A 21962-nucleotide genomic window follows, 5' to 3' on the forward strand; every position below is an offset into this window, starting at 1 on the left:
CGTAGTTATTGTCCTCCGAAAGCTAAGTTCTGCAGAAGCCAATGTACTTACCTCATAATACACAAAAGTGAAATGCTTTGCGTATAAATGTCTTAGTTATTACGCTTATTGCCGTGGTGAGGAAAGTACTGTGCTGTAACGTATTGTTGTGCTACGGAAAAGGCAGTCTCATTGTAGCTATACCACAAAAGTTACTACTAAAACCTGTTTTACTTTCCAGAATAAAACAGAAAACTTGTGCAGATATAAAACAGAAACACTGCAAAAGCAACATTGTAAATTGTCACTCATTAGTACCGTCGTGGTAAAATCGTGTAGCTGTCACATAAACTAACCACTGTGTCATCTGGTATCTCACTGAAAGTACTTTAAATACAGAATGTATTTTCAAGTAAACCAAAATGTTGCATTAAAATCTAATTAGCAGTACCAGTATATGTTCTAAGTATGTAAGCCTTATAGTCATTACGTAATCATGTAACTAACAAACAAGAATGTACACACACAATAACACTGTGACGTCTGTTCCCTATAACAATGCATTCGTAATTTCTGTTTAAATAAGTTCTCTTGGTTCTTGATTGGATATTTAACTTCAAACATTGTTGCATGTTCACAGTTTCTTAAGTCTGAAAAAGCATACTAGAAATGTGAAGTGAAAAACTTTATGGCAAAGACTAAGTTAAAAAGCAGATTATCTTGCAATAAACGGTTTTACATGTGAAATGTGGTGCAATCCTGTACCCTTCACAGTACTCAGAGTTTCAACTTGAACGTAATTATCATGCGGTATACGTCGGTAAAGAATACTGGAATTTTTCTCAAGGTTAGCTATGTTATTTTTCTCTGAGCCAGCCGGCGCACGTGGCTGCCTGCGGTGCGAGTCATTGTCTGTTTCTTTGTTCGCGCGTCGTTATTGGGATTTGGAGGTCTAACTTCTACAAATTCACCGTGTCAAGAGGGCCCTGCTCTGTTTGAATCCCGCCAGTTCTGGTTAAATTCTGGTCTGTTGTAATGATTATATCGTCTGTCGTCATGTCGGTAGTTCCTGTAGTTTCTTTCTTGTCGGTCACATGGTGGAGAATTCCTCCCTGAATCGTGACTGCACGCTGAACTGTTGCGTCTGAAGTTATTCTGTCTCCCTTGATAATAATTTTTTTTGTTCTTATATTGCCTGTTTCTATGGTAATCTCTGTCATATTCATTACTACAGAAATGCGATCTTTCTCTGTAACTATTATTACTCTGCCAGTGGTTGTCATATGGGTGGTGTCTGTTTTGGTCACGATTTGCTTTGTAAGAATAGCCTTGTCGCGTCCAGTTATTATTTCTTTCATCGCGGAATTGCGACTGATGTGATCTGTAATTGTTGTGCTCTTGCGTTCCGCGATTGTCAGTGTCACTTTCCAGTTCTTGTAACAGTCCCTGAAAAGCTTCAATGTCGTCTTTGCAACGTCCTGCCAAAATAATATGTCGTAAATGTTCAGGCAGTTTGATTAAGCAAATGCGGATGAGTTCTGAGGGGCTGTATGGGTTTGAAAGATACTGATTCTTATGCAACATGTCTTCAAAATTTTTCATAAGACTGGAAAATTCAGATTGTTCGAAACGTTTCATCATTATGATACTATGTTTTACTCGGTCTTGTGTGGCTTGAGACCAATATGCTGAGAGGAAGGCATGGTAAAACTCTCCTTCACTGTGGCAATCGTGAATTATCGATCGCATTCTTACAGCTGGTTCATTCTCCAAGTAGCCACACATAAATTCTAATCTGTGTTCTAACGACCAGTTGGGAGGAAAACAATGAGAGAATTGATGGAGCCATGCTTGTGGATGAATGTCGTTGCCAGAATTCTTAAATGTTTTGAATTTACGTGTAGTAATGAACAGCTTATAGTCAAAATCATCATGTCGACGAGTCGCATATCGGTCATTGTTAGGTCGTGTCGGCCGTTCCATCTCAAAATTCGGTGCACATTGCCAATTTCTTTCATAACTTCCGAAATGCCCTGTGTTATTATTTTGTGGCTGTTCCGTATTTCTGTGTCCCTCTTCCCGTATTGGGGAGCGAGTATCCTCTGAAATACGTAATTCTTGTATTACCTGTGTCAGCTGATCTTGTACTTCCCGGATTTCTCTTTTGCACTGTGTATTGATTTGATTTTGATTCTGTTTGAATTTTGTAATTTGTTCATACTCTTCTGTGTCAGTGAAGGCTACAGGTCTTGTGTCATTCAGATCATCATCTACCTTTGTAGATAAGTTAGTGACCTGATCCGAAAGTTCGGCTACTTTCTCCGATAGTGAACGCATTTCCTCAGTGTGTTTTTCTGAACCAAGTTTCAGAGTGTCCATTTGTGTTGAAATCGAATATACTGTGTCCTTTAAGTTTTCCTGAGTTTTTGCAAGTTGCGTAACCGAATCGGTAGATGCAACTGAGTCAATTTTAGCCCACAAGGTCTCATGATTTTCATGAACAATGGTTTGCAGTTCTTTTATAGCTGCTTCGTGATTCTGTAATGCATTTTCATGCCGCAAAAAAATGGGTTGAAAATGCTCACAAATTTGTGTTTTTACGTCATTACAGACTTTTTGACATTTCGATTCAATGTTATGTAACTCACTAGTTAAATCTTCACGTGTTTGTTCAAGTGTGGTGTCTAACTTTTGAAGATTTTGTTCCATTGTGTCTAACTGTTGCTGTGTTTGTCTCTGGTGTTGTTCCATTGTGTCTAACTTTTTAAGATTTTGTTCCACTGTGTCTAACTTTTTAAGATTTTGTCCCATTTGTCTCTGATTTTGTTCCATTTGTTGCATTAATTGCAATAATAATGTATTAGTGTCTGGAATCTGTTTCTCTACGCTTTTCGGCAGTGCATTTGCACCGGCAACATTCACATTTTGACAAGTAGAAAACGGTGATGACCCAAAACCTGAATCTACAGTATTTGCGAAATTGTGTCCTGTCATTTCGGATTCCTGAGGCGAGCTGTTGCCGACCGATCGATCGATAATGCTTCCCTGTTCACTGCCTGTTTCACTGTCTACACCATTGTTTGCAGCCCGCTCCATTTCCCTATGCACAATTACCAAATTACTACTTTGAACATCAGTTAATTCATTACTCGGTGGCGCTAACACACTGCTTTCATTTTCACTGTCATTTCTCAGTTTACTTTGGAGCCTAGTATTACGTTTTTCACACGCCATTATTGTCACAGTATTTCACACGACAACACAGAAAAACACAATGTGAAGATCAAAAATAAGAGAACACATTAACATAGCACTGAAAATAATATCTAGTTAATTGCAGCTGCGAAATACTTGGTGCAAATCTACTTGCATGCCACAACTGTTGTACCGTACAACAATGAAAGTCTGCAACTACAAAGGAGATTTTCTCCACAATTACGCGCTAGCAATAAACAAAATCTACACTAATTACACAAACTACAATAAAAAATCAGAAGATTCCAGTGAGGTATCCTCGGCTAAGGGTCGACATATGAAACGTCCCCTTTGAACAATTATACATGACTGTGCTTAACCTGACACACAATATTTTTAGCGCAACGCAATCTGACTTTCAAAATTCCCTACAAAAGAATGGCCCTGACTAACATTAAACTATACCTTTCACAAATCACTTACCTCACAAAAATCTTCGCTGCTCAAGCTACTGCAATACAGCGAGCGCCACTACTGCCAGCTAAATAAAAGATTCAAACTATGGAAGGCACTAACTACTGGTATGGAAAGTTAGCAAATGAAAGATATTAATGGAGAACAAACAATGTATTTACTTTAATAGTCTTAATATATATATATAGCAGTTCATGACAAATTACAAAACTCCGCCATCTCTCTCCCCACATCCACCACTGCTGGCGGCTCACCTCCAACTGCGCAACGCTATGCGCTGTTCACATCCAGCTGCCGCTGCCCAACACTACAATGGCGAGTATTACAACAATGCAAAGCAGCCACAGACTGCACACAGCACAGCCAGTGATTTTCATACAGAGGTGGCGTTACCAATAAAAAAACCTAAACAGCCTACTTACAAAATGAAATGCGAATTTTCATAGTTCTACCTTTAACTTTTATTTTTTACTGTAACGAAATACTGTCTTAAGAATTTGCATCCCCTATTTAACCCCATTAGATATTGAATTTCCGCAAACAGTGCAATACGTATTTTTATTTCCAATGAAGAAGCAAAACACGAATTGGTATAGCTTTGCCTTTGAAAACGCTCTCAGAGTGAAATAATGTGATAAAACTTTTCGTTTCTTATTTCATTCGCTTAGGGAGGTGAATTTCTAAAAACACTGAAACACGTATTTCTTCATTTCTAACGGAGAAGGCAAACAGCACTTTTCAAAGATTTAGCTTTAAAAATTCTTTCGCATTGAAATATTTTGATAAAACTTTCCACCTCCTATTTGATCTCCTTAGGGACAGAATTAAAAAAAAAAAAAAAAAAAAATTCATTTGTAACCGAGAAGTCAAATACCAGGTTTCATAAATTTCAGTAGTTCTTTAATAAAGATTGTGCAAAAAAGCTGTCGCCCATTATTTCAGCCCCACAGGGGTTAAATTTCCAAAAATGGTGAAATACGTATTTCTTTATCTCTAGCCGAGAAACCAAATATTAACGTCTAGCTTCAAATTTGCCCTAGCAACGACATACTTTCAAAAAATCATTCATCCCCTGTTTCATCCCCTTAGGGGTGGAATTTCGAAAAACGTCTTCTTAAACGATTCCTACAATATAAGGTCAACAGCCTCTCAAAATTTTAAGATCCTATCCTTATTGGTTCGGGCTGGGCGATGATGAGTCAGTCAGTCGGGAGATGATCTTATATATCGGGTGATCAAAAAGTAAGTATAAATTTGAAAACTTAATAAACCACGGAATAATGTAGATAGAGAGGTAAAAATTGACTCACATGCTTGGAATGACATGGGGTTTTATTGGAACCAAAAAAAAAAACAAAGTTCACAAAATGTCCGACAGATGCAGGTCGTTTGGTGATGGTCGTGTGCTCAGCCGCCGCTTTCGTCATGCTTGGCATCCCAGGTCCCCAGACCTCAGCCCGTGCGATTATTAGCTATGGGGTTACGTGAAGTCGCAAGTGTATCGTGATCGACCGACATCTCTAGGGATGCTGGAAGACAACATCCGACGCCAATTCCTCACCATAACTCCGGACATGCTTTACAGTGCTGTTCACAACATTATTCCTCGACTACAGCTATTGTTGAGGAATGATGGTGGACATATTGAACATTTCCTGTAAAGAACATCATCTTTGTTTTGTCTTACTTTGTTATGCTAATTATTGCAAGTCTGATCAGATGAAGTGCCATCTGTCGGACATTTTCTGAACTTTTGTATTTTTTTTCGTTCTAATAAAACCCCATGTCATTCCAAGCATGTGTGTCAATTTGTACCTCTCGATCTACATTATTCCATGATTTATTCAGTTTTCAAATTTAAAAATGGTTCAAATGGCTCTGAGCACTATGGGACTTAACATCTATGGTCATCAGTCCCCTAGAACTTAGAACTACTTAAACCTAACTAACCTAAGGACGGCACACAACACCCAGTCATCACGAGGCAGAGAAAATCCCTGACCCCGCCGGGAATCGAACCCGGGCGTGGGAAGCGAGAACGCTACCGCACGACCACGAGCTGCGGACAACCAACCACAGACTAGCCGGCTCACCGGACCTCGACCCAAGTCCGACGGGCGTTTCAAATTTATACTGACTTTTTGATCACCCGGTATAACTCCCATGCGAATATGTGGTACTTTTTTTAAACACCTTGTACGTTATAAAGACAGCCGCTGGCGAGCCTCTTAAGAGTGTCGAAATGGTTTTACTTAATGCTCATGTATTTTCAAAGTCGGTATTTTTTTTTTAAGTACGTTGTGCTGCTTTAGGATTCTGATGTCCAAGCTCAGAGGACTAGTCGAACAGGTTACCTCGTAGTGTCAAACGGACAGCACCACGTGGTTGTTCCTTTGTGGACACTGTGCTGCCGAGTTGTTGCGACCAGCCGACTGAGACGCAGCCTGCGGGCCGGCGTGTGGTTGCAGAAGGCGGGGCAGGCGCCGCGGCTGACGCTGACGCTGGCCTCCAGCGAGGAGCTGCGCTGGCCCGAGCACCAGTCGCCGCCCCCCCGGCCGCCGCCCAAGCCGTCGCCCTCGCCCGTCACCGACCCCGAGGACGACCGCCGCCACAACCAGCAGGTAGCCGCGCGCGCCTGCTGGGCTGCCCATTCTTACTGCATACGATCTTCCGCAGCGACACTCTAATATTAGAGTACGCACCACACTTAGAAGACATTGCTAAGCTAAGGTATGCACGTGAGGGTTTTGCACTCTCAGAAACCGTTTGCGAGTAAAACGAGGTCTGTTCAAAAAATTCCGGTTCTTTATCCACAAAATTTTTCTACGCTTACCTTCTACTTATTGTGCATGGTCTCCTTCGAAATACTCTCCTGCACAATTAATACACCGCTCCCAACGCCGTTTCCATTTCCGAAAGCAATCTTGGTACGCCTCCTGCTGGATAGCGCGAAGCGCCGTCTGAGAATTTTATTTTATCTCGTCTATTGTTGCAAATTTCGTCCTTTCGACAGGGTTTTCAGCTTCAGAAATAAAAAAAGGTCCGCAGCGGCCAGGTCGGGAGAGTACAGAGGATGAGGCAGAACAGTGATTTCGTTTTGTGTACATTAGTCACGCACCAACAGCGATGAACGAAATTAGAATTTTGTTAATACCTTCAGCTGCTGACGGGCGTTGATATATATCGACGGGGACAGGTGAAAATGTGTGCCCCGACCGCGACTCGAACCCGGGATCTTCTGCTTACATGGCAGACGCTCTAATCCACCTGAGCCACCGAGACGACGGAGGATAGTGCGACTGCAGGGATTATCTCGCGCACGCCTCCCTCGAGACCCACCTTCTCACCTTGTATGTCCACGCACTACATTCGTAGTGTCCCACCCCAACACACTCAATACTCGTGGAAGACATTCTTACCAAGTCCCGTAAGAGTTCGGGGAATATATGTGCATCCGCACAGAAGAAGGAGGTCATGGCCGCTATTGCCAGAACTATACACTTATAAGGATATGGTGTCTGTTCTTTTGGACATGTCCCAAAGAACAGACACCATATCCATATAAGTATAAACAGCGATGAATGTGGTCTTGACTAATGAGCCGTGAGACGAACTTAGCGGAAACACGACGCTTTGTCAGGATTTCATGACATGATCCAACTGGAATGTTACATTCTTCTGCAGTCTCTCGCACAGTCAGTCTTCGACTGGCACGCACAATTTCGTTGACGTTCCTGACACGAGCGTCGTCGGTAGACGTCGAGGGACGTCCTGAACGAAGATCATATTTAACTTCCGTCCGGCCATTTTTAAACCGCGTGAACCATTTGTAGCACCGAGTATGGCTTAAGTACTCCTCACCGTAGGCTTCCTGCATCATTTTGTGTGTCTCTATAAATGTTTTCTCAACTTTCAGGCAAAATTTAATGCAGACACGTTGCTCCTCTAACTGTGCCATCTCGAAATTCGCAAACTGTGCGCCACAACGTTCTACTCAATACAGCACTGAACACTAACAGACATACAACAATGAAACTTCCAATGTGTGCAATGTTGCAACCGCTTTTCGCCCCAACACACCAATGGCGCGAAATTTTTTGAACAACCGCCGAGATTCAGCTCGCCGAGTGTCCGAGAGAGGGGACAGATCTCAGACAGCCGCTCCCTGCGAGCTTAGCCCTCGCGCGTAGCCGGTAACCTCCATCTCTCGAGAGCTGCTCGCCGTAGCCCTCAGACAAGGAAAACCATACCAGCGTTGTCGGGAGAGCCAAGAGTGCTGAGCGGCGATTGGCGATTGTACACTAACCCATCATGTTAATACACTACTGGCGATTAAAATTGCTACACCACGAAGATGACATGCTACAGACACGAAATTTAACCGACAGGAAGAAGATGCTGTGATATGCAAATGATTAGCTTTTCAGAGCATTCACACAAGGTTGGCGCCGGTGTCTCCAACCGATTTCTCATACACAAACAGCAGTTGACCGGCGTTGCCTGGTGAAATGTTGTTGTGATGCCTCGTGTAAGGAGCAGAAATGCGTACCATCACGTTTCCAACTTTGATAAAGGTCGGATTGGAGCCTACCGCGGTTGCGGTTTATCGTATCGCGACATTGCTGCCCGCGTTGGTCGAGATCCAATGACTGTTAGCAGAACATGGAATCGGTGGGTTCAGGAGGGTAATACGGAACACCGTGCTGGATCCCAACGGCCTCGTATCACTAGCAGTCGAGACGACAGGCATCTTATCCGCATGGCTGTAACGGATCGTGCAGCCACGTCTCTATCCCTGAGACAACAGATGAGGTCGTTTGCAAAACAACAACCATCTGCACGAACAGTTCGACGACGTTTGCAGCAGCATGGACTATCAGCTCGGAGACCATGGCTGCGGTTACCCTTGACGCTGCATCACAGACAGGAGCGCCTGCAATGGTGTACCCAACTACGAACCTGGGTGCACGAATGGCAAAACGTCATTTTTTTCGGATGAATCCAGGTTCTGTTTACGGCATCATGATGGTCGCATGCGTGTTTGGCGACATCGCGGTGAACGCACATTGGAAGCGTGTATTCGTCATCGCCATACTGGCGTATCACCCGGCGTGATGGTATGGGGTGCCATTGGCTACAAGTCTCGGTCACATCTTGTTCGCATTGACGGCACTTTGAACAGTGGACGTTACATTTCAGATGTGTTACGACCCGTGGCTCTACCCTTCATTCGATCCCTGCGAAACCCTACATTTCAGCAGGATAATGCATGAAAGCATGTTGCAGGTACTGTACGGGCCTTTCTGGATACAGAAAATGTTCGACTGCTGCCCTGGCCACCATATTCTCCAGATCTCTCAGCAACTGGAAACGTCTGGTCACTGGTGACCGAGAAACCGGCTCGTCACAATACGCCAGTCACTACTCTTGATGAACTGTGGTATCGTGTTGAAGCTGCATGGGCAAGTGCATCTGTACACGCCTTCCAACCTCTGTTTGACTCAATGCCCAGGCGTATCAAGGCCGTTATTACGGCCAGAGGAGGTTGTTCAGGGTACTGATTCTCAGGATCTATGCACCCAAATTGCGTGAAAATGTAATCACATGTCAGTTCTAGTGTAATATATTTGTCCAATGAATACCTTTCTATCATCTGCATTTCTTCTTGGTGTAGCAATTTTAATGGCCAGTAGTGTATGTTTTGCCGTACTTGTGCACACGTTAACTAAAATTACCCACGAAACTGTGCGTTTTGAGCAACAGTATGTGACCTTGGCATGCTCCTGAGCGAAGAAATCGCCCATTTTACTTGCTAAACGAAAAGCACGAGCAAATAGCCAGTTTCGAAGGTTCTAGGCAACGTATAAAAACATTTTAGACATGTTATATAGAACTAACAAACGAAAATAAAGAAATGGTCACTGGAGAGAGACTCGATTCCACGTTATCTGAAACTGTGTACTGGCATTGGTGAGAGAGTTGAGACTACCGTCGTGATTGATATGCACTGTGAGCGAACGTCAAGTTGCTCCCAACGAAGCTGTTTAAATAAATGATGGTATCACTGATATATCAGTAGCTTTAGATGGCAGTTGGCAGACGTGCAGCTACAGTTCTAAGAATGCTGTTGCTACGGTGATCAGTGTGGAGACTGGAAAGGTAATAGATTTCCGTATTTTAACCAGTCATTGCTATAAATGTAAATCAGGCGGTGAAGAAGGGCACATCTGTGACAGAAATTATGAAGTAACAAGTGGTGGTATGGGGGCCTCTGCAGCTATTTAAATTTTTAGTCGATCTGTGAACGAAAGAGGACTGTGTTAGACTAAATTCTTAGGTGATGGAGGCTCAAAAGCATATAACAGTGTAGTAGGCGCTCAGCCTTATGGTGAGAAGGTTATCGCAAAACTGGAATATGCTATCATGTCCAGAAGAGGATGGGCACCGGCTTGAGGAAGTTGAAACAAAGTCTGAGAGACGAGAAACTTTATGATGGTAAAACCGTAAGAGGCAGGCTGACAGACAAAATGATTGATGAACTACAGCAGTATTATGGGTTGTCCATTAGAAATAATACTGAGGATTTGTTTAAAATGAAGCAGGTAGTATGTGCTACCTTCTTCCACAGGCTGTCAACTGATGAAAAATCGGTTCATTACCATTGCCCCCCGGGACCTGATTCATGGTGCAATTACCTCAATGCCCAGTACTCGAACAGTTATACAGCCATAAACATTCCATCCTAGCAGCAGTCATGGATATAATAAAACCTATTTACAGAGACCTGGTAAATCCTGAATTACTGAAGAAGTGTCTGTATGGTCAGACTCAAAATCCCAATGAGTCGTTCAATAATGTTACATGGACTCGCTTACTAAAAAATGTTTTTCTTGGAATGAAGGCACTGAAGTGGGGGGGTCCGTGATGCTGTTATTGCTTTTAATGATGGCAACATTCGTAGCGTGAAAGTGCTACAGCATATGGGAATTAATCCTGGAGCAAACTGCACCAGAGAACTTGAACTGATGGACAAGGTCCCCATTGATAAAGCAGAGTATGCAGCACAGTTGGCCCTAAGCAGTCCACAAAGAAGAAAAGAAGAAAAAACTTGGAAAAGATCAAGAGAATTATATACAGAATGGTGCAGGGTGTTTCTGAATGACTAAAACTAAAAAAAATTAAGCATATATTAAGTGAGTTACAGTCTTTTGAAACTTTAGGTGGCCATTCCTGAAAATTTACATTTTTTGTTGCGTTTTTCCCTAAATCTCAGAAAACACTTCGAGTAGAGTATTCAAATTTTCAGGGAGTAATAACGTACATATCCTGCGTCTACTGAACTAAAATAGGAACAATGTTATGTATAATTAAAATTATTTAGGATAATGTACAAAAAATATACAAAATTTTAACCGTGTAATTAAATAACTGTGTTTCCGAAAGCAGTGGTTGAAATGCAATTATTGTAGTTCAGTAGACTCAGAACATACAGTTTAATGTCCTATAAAAGTTTCATCTCAATTACCACAGTGATTCCTGAAATACAGGGAAGGCAAGTCACTAAATTTAACATTGTCGGAACAGGGCGTTCCAATTCCCCTTAATTTAATATTTTGATTCTATTTGTCTTGAAAATGAGTGAGTCAAATTTTTCCATCTTTGTTCGATTTCTATGTTTATCAGATGAAATAATAGGAATAAAAAAAATGAAAGTTGGCTATTTCAGAAACCAGTTGTTTTGAGCGGTCTTAACAATCAGATTAACTGGGGTAGAAAAAGAAATCGATGTAACCACTGATTTGGCGCAGACTTAGCGACCAAGGTTATACAAATATTGCCCCAATACTTGCATCAGAATAACAAGGCTATTCGCCGCTAGTTTTTTGTGTTACACATACCATATGGCCAATTAACGAGAGCATTAAAGCGGTAGTAGTCTTGATTGGTGCCACTCTCCGACTTTTCGATTGTCCACGATTTTGTTATTCAGGTGCAGGTGTCCAGTTCCGACCAAGGTTTCCGGGGGCTTTTCCTTGGTTAAGGCAAATGCTGGTATTGGAAATCCCCTTCCCATATATTCTTAGCTGGGACCCCCCTATCCCCAGTCCCAGGAACACTCGACATACACAGTTCGAGATCTTTTTAAATAAACGCTTCAATTACAAAAATGTGAAATGGGTTAACGAGGAGACAGCTGGAGACGGCGTCAGTACGTTTTTTAAGCCTGCAGCTGCGCTCTGTCTGACCTGGTGCCCTTGCCGTGTGCTCAGGGGTCCCCGCCGCCTTGCCGCAGGCACTCTTCCAAGTGGACCAAAGTGAAGAAGGCGTTCCTCACAGCCCGCCAGGAAGATGCGGGCTCGCCGCCCTACAGCCCCCGAGACCACGCAGCCTTCGAGTACGCCGCACAGACAGGTAACTCCCACTGTATCTGTTGTTTGCTCGTGTTTACATTCAGCAATAGCTTTGTAGGGTCAATTGAACCTACCGATACAGGTCATCAGCTTTAGCCCGCGCTATAGAGATGTTGTAGCGGGACACACGGGGAATGCGGGCCCCGCAATGTATTAGTGACATCACAATAGCCGCCTTGTCCGCCATATTTCACGAACGCTGGCTCCGTGCAGGGCCCACGACAAATCGATTTGTCAATGAAAAGTTACCCACCCAAGCTCTTAACTTTGTCGTACGCTACCGTGAGGTTGATGCATTTAAACGAGCGGTTACGAATTCTTAAACTACTTGCACCGCGTCGGAGATGGCTGCTGGCACTTTTCAAGAACTGCAGTGCCACGTTCTGTGACGTGCGCGCCCCGGCCTGTCTTTCTTATGGGCCTAATGTTATAGTATGTGACTCCATATATGCGTGAACAGAAAGGCAATAATACACTGACAATATTGTCTTCCTTTTACATTTCTTTTGGAATGGGCAAGTAGGTCGTGATGACAAATTGATCTGTAGTGGCGGATACAGAAAAATCTCGAGCAGGAAGCGCCAAAGATATCTTGAGCTACCTTTACTTTTACCGTAATGAAAAATAATCCAGTCACATGCAAAGTTTAAGACAGTTTTATTTAAACTGATTATACACATATACACTACTGGCCATTAAAACTGCTACACCACAAAGATGACGTGCTACAGACGCAAAATTTAACCGACAGGAAGAAGATGCTGTGATATGCAAATGGTTAGCTTTTCAGAGGATTCACACAAGGTTGGCGCCGGTGGCGACACCTACAACGCGCTCACATGAGGAAAGTTTCCAACCGATTTCTCATACACAAACAGCAGTTGACCGGCGTTGCCTGGTGAAACGTTGTTGTGATGCTTCGTGTAAGAAGGACAAATACGTACCATCACGTTTCCGACTTTGATAAAGGTCGGATTGAAGCCTATCACCATTACGGTTTATCGTGTCACGACATTGCTGCTCGCGTTGGTCGAGATCCAATGACTGTTAGCAGAATATGGAATCGGTGGGTTCAGGAGGCTAATACGGAACGCCGTGCTGGATCCCAACGGCCTCGTATCACTAGCAGTCCACATGACAGGCATCTTATCCGCTTGGCTGTAACGGACCGTGCAGCCAAGGCTCGATCCCTGAGTCAACAGATGGGGACGTTTGCAAGACAACAACCATCTGCACGAACAGTTCGACGATGTTTGCAGCAGCATGGACTATCAGCTCGGAGACCATGGCTGCGATTACCCTTGACGCTGCATCACAGACAGGAGCGCCTGCGATGGTGTACTCAACGATGAACCTGGGTGCACGAATGGCAAAACGCCATTTTTTCGGATGAATACAGTTTCTGTTTACGGCATCATGATGGTCGCGTCCCTGTTTGGCAACATCGCGGTGAACGCACATTGGAAGCCTGTATTCGTCATCGTCATAGTGGCGTATCACCTGGCGTGATGGTATGGGGTGCCATTGGTTACACGTCTGGGTCACCATTTGTTCGCATTGACGGCACTTTGAACAGTGGACAATACATTTCAGATGTGTTACGACCCGTGGCTCTTCCCTTCATTCGATCCCTGCGAAACCCTACATTTCAGCAGGATAATGCACACCCGCATGTTGAAGGTCCTGTACGGGCCTTTCTGGATACAGAAAATGTTCGACTGCTGCCTTGGCCAGCACATTCTCCAGATTTCTCACCAATTGAAAACGTCTGGACAATGGTGGCCGAGCAACTGGCTCGTCACAATATGCCAGTCACTGCCCTTGAACTGTGGTATCGTGTTGAAGCTGCATGGGCAGCTGTACCTGTACACGCCATCCAACCTCTGTTTGACTCAGTGCCCAGGTGTATCAAGGCCGTTGTTACGGCCAGAGGTGGTTGTTCTGGGTACTGATTTCTCAGGATCTATACACCAAAAGTGCGTGAAAATGTAATCACATGTCAGTTCTAGTATAATATATTTGTCTAATGAATACCCGTTTATCATCTGTATTTCTTCTTGGTGTAACAATTTTAGTGACCAGTAGTGTACAAGACAATGGCATATTATGATATGAAAAAAGTTACAATTGTGGTTCTCTTCCTTAAGTGATGAATTCTATGCGCCTATTCTTCCTGGCAAATTGGTTAATTACATGGTCAATAGGACAATCAATGTCAGGGTAAGTATTAAACAGAGATAAGCCATTAAGTCGATCCCCCTTCATTGTCGACCTCAGCCATCTCATTTATATGCCAAATTGTTGAAAAACTTCTTTCTAGCAATAGATGCAGGTAGATAAGCAAATATTTTGTACACCGTGTGCAAAGTAGGATAGTCGTATCTAGGACAAACGGACAAAGCTTGCACTTGCTACCACGAGGACTTTTTACATATTCTTTCTTCAGTCTTAATATTCCTGCTTCTGAATGTAATCTAGCTTCCTATATGGTGAATAGACCGTATTTATAAGGCTTCGTATCGAAGGCTCTCTGGACAAGAAAACAGTAGAATATTCGCTACTTTTCTCGAACAAATGCCAGGCAGAATAACGTATCGAGATCGTTAGAAAGGCCGCGAATTTGCTCGTAGGTATGTGTTAGCTATCTATGTGCCAGACAGAAAGATATAATATACGATGACGCGGACGCGCGTGCTACATAGGAAAGTACAACTACTCGGTAACTTTGAACACGACGAACGAATAGCGTGCGAGTGACTGGCGGGGTCGGCGCGGGTAGCAATGCGTGCGGCCCCGCAAGGGTTGGGCGGGGGGGGGGGGGAGAGGAGGGGGGGGGGGCATCCCTCATATGTATCCGCCAGCGGCGTAGCCCGAGTTCTAAGTAAGGTTGAAGAAGACACAGGGTGACCCAAAAGTCAGCTAAAATTTGAAAATTCAATACTTCACGGAATAATGTAGGCTGAGAGGTAAAAATTGACACTCGTGCTTGAAATGACAAGGGGTTTACTGAAACCGAAAATAAATGCACAAAAAAACGAACAGATGGCGCTCCATACTATACAAAAGCAATAATTAGCATCAAAATTGATTTTCAGCAAAGACGATGTTTTTTTTTCATAACGAACGCTCAGCATGTTGGCCGTCATACATCAACAGTATCTGTAGTCAAGGGACAATGTTGTGAACAGCACTGTGCATCAGCATCCCGATGACTTCTGGTAGACCGAGAGACCAATCACTGTCTAAATTCAACACTGAGGAATCATGAAACTTTTGCACTGATAAAATGGCCCCGGAAAAACTCATTGTTCCCTTTTTTTATTATTTAATTTTAGCTTACCTGTTGCACAACGGAAACACGGTGACACTGCTCTTCTCTTGAAAGCGAGCCTTATTTCCGGAGCTACAACTAACTACTAAGATGCCCCTGGTGCAATGCGTTCTCTTTATTTTTAAAAAAAAAAGGCAAAGCATATTTGGTTCCTAACAAATCTGAAGATAAATGATAACTCATATTTTGGCATGGATTTTGGAGCGGACAATGACTTGGAATAAGTTGTAACGTCAAATGTAATTAGGTTTCTGATTAAGTTCTATATTCGAAAATTATCTCTTTTTTGTTTCACAAACATTAATACAAAAAAATTACAGTTTTTGATTGGACAAAAGTAAGTAGTCTTAATTATCAAAAGATAAAGACATCAAACATTCAACATTTATTACCACCCCTAAATTCAAATTGAAAATTATGCATGGCTCTTTATCTTTGCGTATACTCAAGTCTGGACGTCTGAACCAAGAATGCGTAACTACAAGCTGCTGCAATAATGTACAAAATCTGAAGTCAATTACCTTAAATTAAATCCTCTTATGTTACTCATCAAAATAATCGTAATAAAATATTCTTCTCAAAATGTCACAGTCTCTTTCCTCATCTCAAATAATTAATCAGTAAATCAACATGTTCCACTTCCTTAGAATATAACTTCAATCGCACCATCGGCCTATGCCGTACTGCTATTCATGACACACCGCTGCGTCTCCTCATCTCACGATTAACAGTGTGCGACATCTTGCCGGCCTGAGTGGCCGAGCGGTTCTAGGCGCTTCAGTCTGGAACCGCGCGACCGCTACGGTCGCAGGTTCGAATCCTGCCTCGGGCATGGATGTGTGTGATGTCCTTAGGTTAGTTAGGTTTAAGTAGTTCTAAGTTCTAGGGGACTGATGACTGAGATGTTAAGTCCCATAGTGCTCAGAGCCATTTGAACCATTTTTGTGACATCTTCCGCGCATCTTGCAAAGCAGAGATGGTCCAAGCAATACTCCAGGCGCAAAAGTATCTCTTGTGAGACTGAGCGTTTATAGTTTCAGACAGTGCAAAGACGCTTACGCGTTCGTAACATCCAACTACTGAAGAAATGGCGATGAAATTATCTACAGCCTCCAACAAGATATTTCACGCAATATGGGATGGAGTGCCATCCTGCATAAAAGTCATTACAGCAGATGTTTTTGATCCAGCCCAGGGATGATCTGACTCCCTCTCTCACTACAGCTCATGATATACACGATGTAACATACTGTTCTGTGACGTAGCATGATGTCTCTGTTAGTTTGACAGGTACCAGTTTGGCTGTGCGTTGGCCAAGCGGTATCGAAGACTTCAATTAGCAAACGTTGTCATTTAACAAGGAAGACGTCACTTTGCAGCTCATATACCCTTAATCTGTGTTTCGTTACAGTAAACGCTGTACCATTATCCTCGAGAACTTAAGTAAATCAAAAGAATACGCCACCTCCGTACGCTTTCGTCCTTTTAGGTATAGAAAGCACGGACGGAAGGTTTAATATATCGCCGATGACGGATTCCTTAGAGACAAAGTATTATTGACGCCTGCCTAAATACTCGCACATCTACCGACAGCTTTACTGTGACGAGGGCGTATCACATTCATCTGTTTATTACGATCTTCACGGTCCAGTCACATTAATGTAACCACCACCTATGCTTGGCGTCATCGGGCAATAACCACTCACAGACGGCAGGTGGCAGCACTAGCAGTGGAGGGTGTGAAAAGCATATTGGTGTGATGCTAACGACAGTGCGGTCGTCGTAATGCGGAAACGGAGCAATTTATCTGACGTCCAAAAGGGCATGATCATTATCTTTCGGGCCAAGGCTGGGAGCATTTCCGAAACGGCTAAGTTTGTAAACAGTTCGCGTACCTCCTTGGTTAAAGTACTCGTTGACCACGCTTTTCAAAGTGGCGCTATCTAAAACTGGCGCCAAGACAGCTGTAGCGCACCACGGACCATAGATGACCCGGGTGAACGACAGCTGCTGAGATGTGTACGGGCGAATAGACGTGCAGCTGTTGAGCAGTTGACCACTCGTGTGAACCAAGGGGCTACCAACAGAGTTTCCTCAATGACCGTTCAGCGAGCGATACTGGGTATAGGTTCCCACAGAGGCACCTACACACGCATCCATGCTGACTACTGATCATCAGTGACAAAGGCTGCAATTGGCACACCACTATCGCAACTGGATATCCCACAGATTTTCCACCACCAACTCCCTTAGTGCCTTGTTGACAAGGTGGATCGATGGCATTCTCTATCGAATGGCAGGCAGCTGTGGCCGAGCGGTTCTAGGAGCTTCAGTCTGGAACCGCGCGACCGCTACGGTCGCAGGTTCGAATCCTGCCTCGGGCTTGGATGTGTGTGATGTCCTTAGGTTAGTTAGGTTTAAGTAGTTCTAAGTCTAGGGGACTGATGACCTCAGATGTTAAGTCCCATAGTGCTCAGAACCATTAGAACGATTTGATCTGAGTGGCGACAGGTTGCCTTTTCAGATGAACCGCGTTTTATGCTCCATCAAACAGATAAACTTTGGCGTGTACGGCATTAAACATCTGAAAGGGAACACCCTGTAACAATCGTCGGAACTTTCCAGGCCGGAGGAGGGAGTTTCTACGGTCTGTGGAATGTTTTCGTGGCATTCTCTGGGTGATATCGTTATTCTGAAACGAACAGTGGAGCAACACAAGTATGCATATGTCCCTGGGGACCATTCCCACCCCTACATGTACTTTGTTTTTCCTCAGCACGATGGCATCTACCAGCTGGACAAGCAACGATTCAGATCGATGGCAGTGTGCGTGCGTCGTTCGAAAGGCACCAGGATGCGTTTATCGTACTCCACTGACAAACTAACTCTTCATATTTAAACCCAATCGAGCCTCTATGAGATTACCTCGATTGGTCTGTTCGCGCCTTGGATCCTCAACCGAGAAACCTAGCGCAGCTGGCCATAGCAATGGCGCTGGCGTGGCTCCACATCCCTGTTGGTGCCTACCAGAATCTCACTGACTCTCTTCCTTCACGTCTCGCAGCGGTCCGCACTGCAAAAACTGGTTATTCACCCTTTGATAGTTGGGTGCATTCATGTTACTGGATGGCGTAGATTCCTATGTGTCTGTGGGGTACAGACAGCCCTCCATAACTTCAGAAACTTTTAAGCCCATGCATGACGAAAAGAACGAAATAAAATTACGATTTAGTCACCGTCGACCACGAGATTATTAACAACAGAGCACAAGTTCGGATTAAGAAACAATGAGCAAGGAAATCAGCCGTGTCCCTTCCGAAGGTTCAAACGGCTCAAAGCACTATGGGACTTAACATCTGAGGTCATCAGTCCCCTAGACTTAGAAGTACTTAAACCTAACTAACCTAAGGACATAACACACATCCATGCCCGAGGTAGGATTCGAACCTGCGACCGTAGCATCATCGTGATTCCGGACTGAAGCGCCTAGAACCGCTCGGTCACAGCGGCCGGCCCTTCCGAAGGAACCGTCCAACATTTATGGGGGCAACAGCCGGGACAAACATTTGAAAACCTTCCTTCCCAAAGCAAATCCAGTTTCTCAACCACTAGCACCATCTCGTTTGGTCTTTGAAAAAAATTTAGTCTGAGTGTGTTTACACTTGTCTCTTCTCCTGAGTGGTCCCTGTTTGCTGCAAAAGAATGTCATCATCGTGAAGTCGATCGTCACGCAAAGCCTTTGTGTTTTACATTGTAATTACAAAGGTTGTTCAGTAACTAATGAAACACATTCTTTTCTCCAGCATTTTCGGTTGAATAAATGCGAATTTGTTGTGAGACATTAGGAATATTCACGCTTCACTACCTATCGTTCCTCATGCATCGATAAATAGCGACACTATACGTAGCCTTCAAAATGGCACCTGTAACGGAGGTGAGTTCCAAGCAGAGAGCTACCACTGTGTTTCTTTTGCCGGAAAACCAGAGCATCGCAGATGTTCATAAGCGCTTGCAGAATGTCTATGAAGACCCGGTATTGGATAAAAGCACACTGAGTCGTTGTTAGAGGCGTTTGTGATCATCACAAAAAGGTCGCGCAAGCTTGTCCGACCCTCCGGTTGCCGGCTGGCCGCACACAGCTGACTCCTGCAATGCTGGAGCGTGCGGACACGCCCATTCGAGGTGATCGACCGATCACAAACAAACACGTCGCTTCTCAACTACACGTCAATGTTGGTAGTGCTGACACCCTCGTCCACCAATTGCATTCAAACGTGTGTGCCCGCTGGTTTCCTGGCCGCCTAGCAGAAGACCATAAAGAGCACCCAAAAGTCCATCTTTGTGGAATTGCTTGCGCATCATGAGGCTGATCGTGACAATTCTTTGTTGAACATCGTCACCTCCGATGAAACATTTGATCATTACTTCGAATCGGAAACAAGACGGCAATCCATGGAGTGGAGCCAAACAGTTCTCCGCCCAAGAACAATTTTAAGGCCGCAACCTTCGCCAGTGAAATCATGGGGACCATCTTCTTGGACTCTGAAGGCGTTATTCTGCTTGATGTCCTCCTTCATGGTGCAACGATCAACTCGAAAGTGTAATGCGCTACCTTCAGAAAATTGAAGAAACGACTTCAGCGTGTCTGTCGCCACAAAAATGCAAACGATCTTCTCCTTCTCCATGAAAAATGAGGCCTCAGACAAGTCTGCGCACCCGAGAGGAGCTCACAAAATTTCGTTGGACTATTATTCTTGATCCGCCCTGCAGCCCGGATATCGCACATTCCTACCTCCATCTTTGGCACAGTGAAGGATGTACTCCGCAGAACGTAGATGATGGGGAGGTTATTGATGCAGCAAGACGTTGGCTCCGACATGGACCAGTAGAGTGGTACGTTGGGGGCATAAAGGCCTTCAAAACAAGGTGGCGTAAGGCCGTCCTATTATGTTGGAAAATAGCGTTTTGGTAACCAAAAGTGGGGAATAATATACTATATAGGAATTCTGAATAAAATAAATCGGTTTTCAGAAAAAAATGTGTTATATTGTTTATTGAACGCTCCTAGGGGTTTCGGCAAGGATTTCATCATCACCAATGGGATTTTATTCCAAAAAAATACGGAATATAAAGGAATATAAAGTGATACTGAGTTAAAATGATAATTAAATCGAAACCCTTAGCTGTCGACATGTGTTTTGATATACACCCTTAGCTGCCGACAGGTGTTGTTGACATACATCAATGGGGAGAGCTAAAATGAGTGCCCCGATCTGGACTCGAACCCGGGATCTCCTGTTTACATGTAAGTCCCGGTCGGGGCACACATTTTCAGCTCTCCCTATTGATGTATATCAACAACACCTGTTCTTTCGGGAACAGATACCATCTTCATATGATACTGAGTTCATTTATTTGCATGTCTATGGGTTCCGTCTCATTTTCCTCTTTCTTGCCCTTACTTGTCCCAGACTGTTGCACTCTTCGTACACCATGTCAATAGTAGCTATAGTCATTGCAGATTACAATTGGCGTTAAATAGCCGCTGCTGTTTTATGAAACTGCGATTTTACGATAATGGCATAAAAGACAGTAAGATGTGTTAAGAGTGGTTTTTTTCTTTTTTTCTCGCGAAAATAAACCTCACAATGGTCAATTTGTCTATATCCCACTCTTCATTTAGCTATAAAAATTCGGAAAAAATCCATTATGTAATTTCTAGATCAGCACAGATTACAGAGACAGCATAGTTTCCGTTTTATATCACCCTCACCACACGTTGTTGCAAAACGATGCTCCAGGAATGGTATAAAACATCTTCCAGCTATAAAAGATTTCATCGAGGAATTGATACCACTCATTTCGGTCAGCCGGCCGGAGTGGCCGAGCGGTTCTAGGCGCTACAGTCTGGAACCGAGCGACCGCTACGGTTGCAGGTTCGAATCCTGCCTCGGGCATGGATGTGTGTGACGTCCTAAGGTTAGTTAGGTTTAATTATAAGTTCTAGGCAACTGATGACCTCAGAAGTTAAGTCGCATAGTGCTCAGAGCCATTTGAACCATTTTGCACCATTTCGGTCAATGAATCGTTCTTGCCGCATTCTGTGTATGGAAAATACACAGCAGGAAAAAAATAGTACATCCGCAAAGACAACTTGGATTTTGATTGGGTGTTGCCATATGCCACCTGGGGGATAGTAGGTGTACTGATGATAGTTTCAGCGTCATCCGTCAACAAAAAACGTTCTGGAATAGATACCAGAGCGCCATCTGTGTCTACCCGTTAGTGACTGCTCGCAACCAGATGGCTCAGTGTGATGCAAACGTATGAAGCGAGCAGGCAACCATGTCACGGAGACGAACTCGTGCTACCTAGAACCAAGCAAGAGAGTCTGAAAGGGGTCAAATTGTGGCCTTTCGAGTGGCAGGATGCTCCTTTAGAATTGCCACACAAGCTGAACGTGCTGCGTCAGCTGTAGAACGATGCTGGTAACAGTGGTCACGTCAACATTCTCACACCCGTAGACGAGGTCCTGGACGTCCGCGCAACACAGACGCCAGCCAGGATCGTCA

The 21962-nt window shown here is 43.9% G+C and overlaps 1 protein-coding gene across 1 annotated transcript in view; it reads left to right on the forward strand.

Annotated features, from left to right (window-relative positions):
- LOC124775905 overlaps nt 1-21962 on the forward strand; it is a 476308-nt gene that overhangs the window by 195855 nt on the left and 258491 nt on the right. The window contains exons 4-5 of the mRNA XM_047250740.1: nt 5961-6269; nt 11919-12060. Of these exons, the coding sequence (XP_047106696.1) occupies nt 5961-6269; nt 11919-12060 (451 nt within the window). The remainder of the gene's footprint in view (nt 1-5960; nt 6270-11918; nt 12061-21962) is intronic.

The sequence above is a fragment of the Schistocerca piceifrons genome, chromosome 2, assembly GCF_021461385.2.
Source record: "Schistocerca piceifrons isolate TAMUIC-IGC-003096 chromosome 2, iqSchPice1.1, whole genome shotgun sequence".
In the NCBI taxonomy this organism is placed as follows: domain Eukaryota; kingdom Metazoa; phylum Arthropoda; class Insecta; order Orthoptera; family Acrididae; genus Schistocerca; species Schistocerca piceifrons.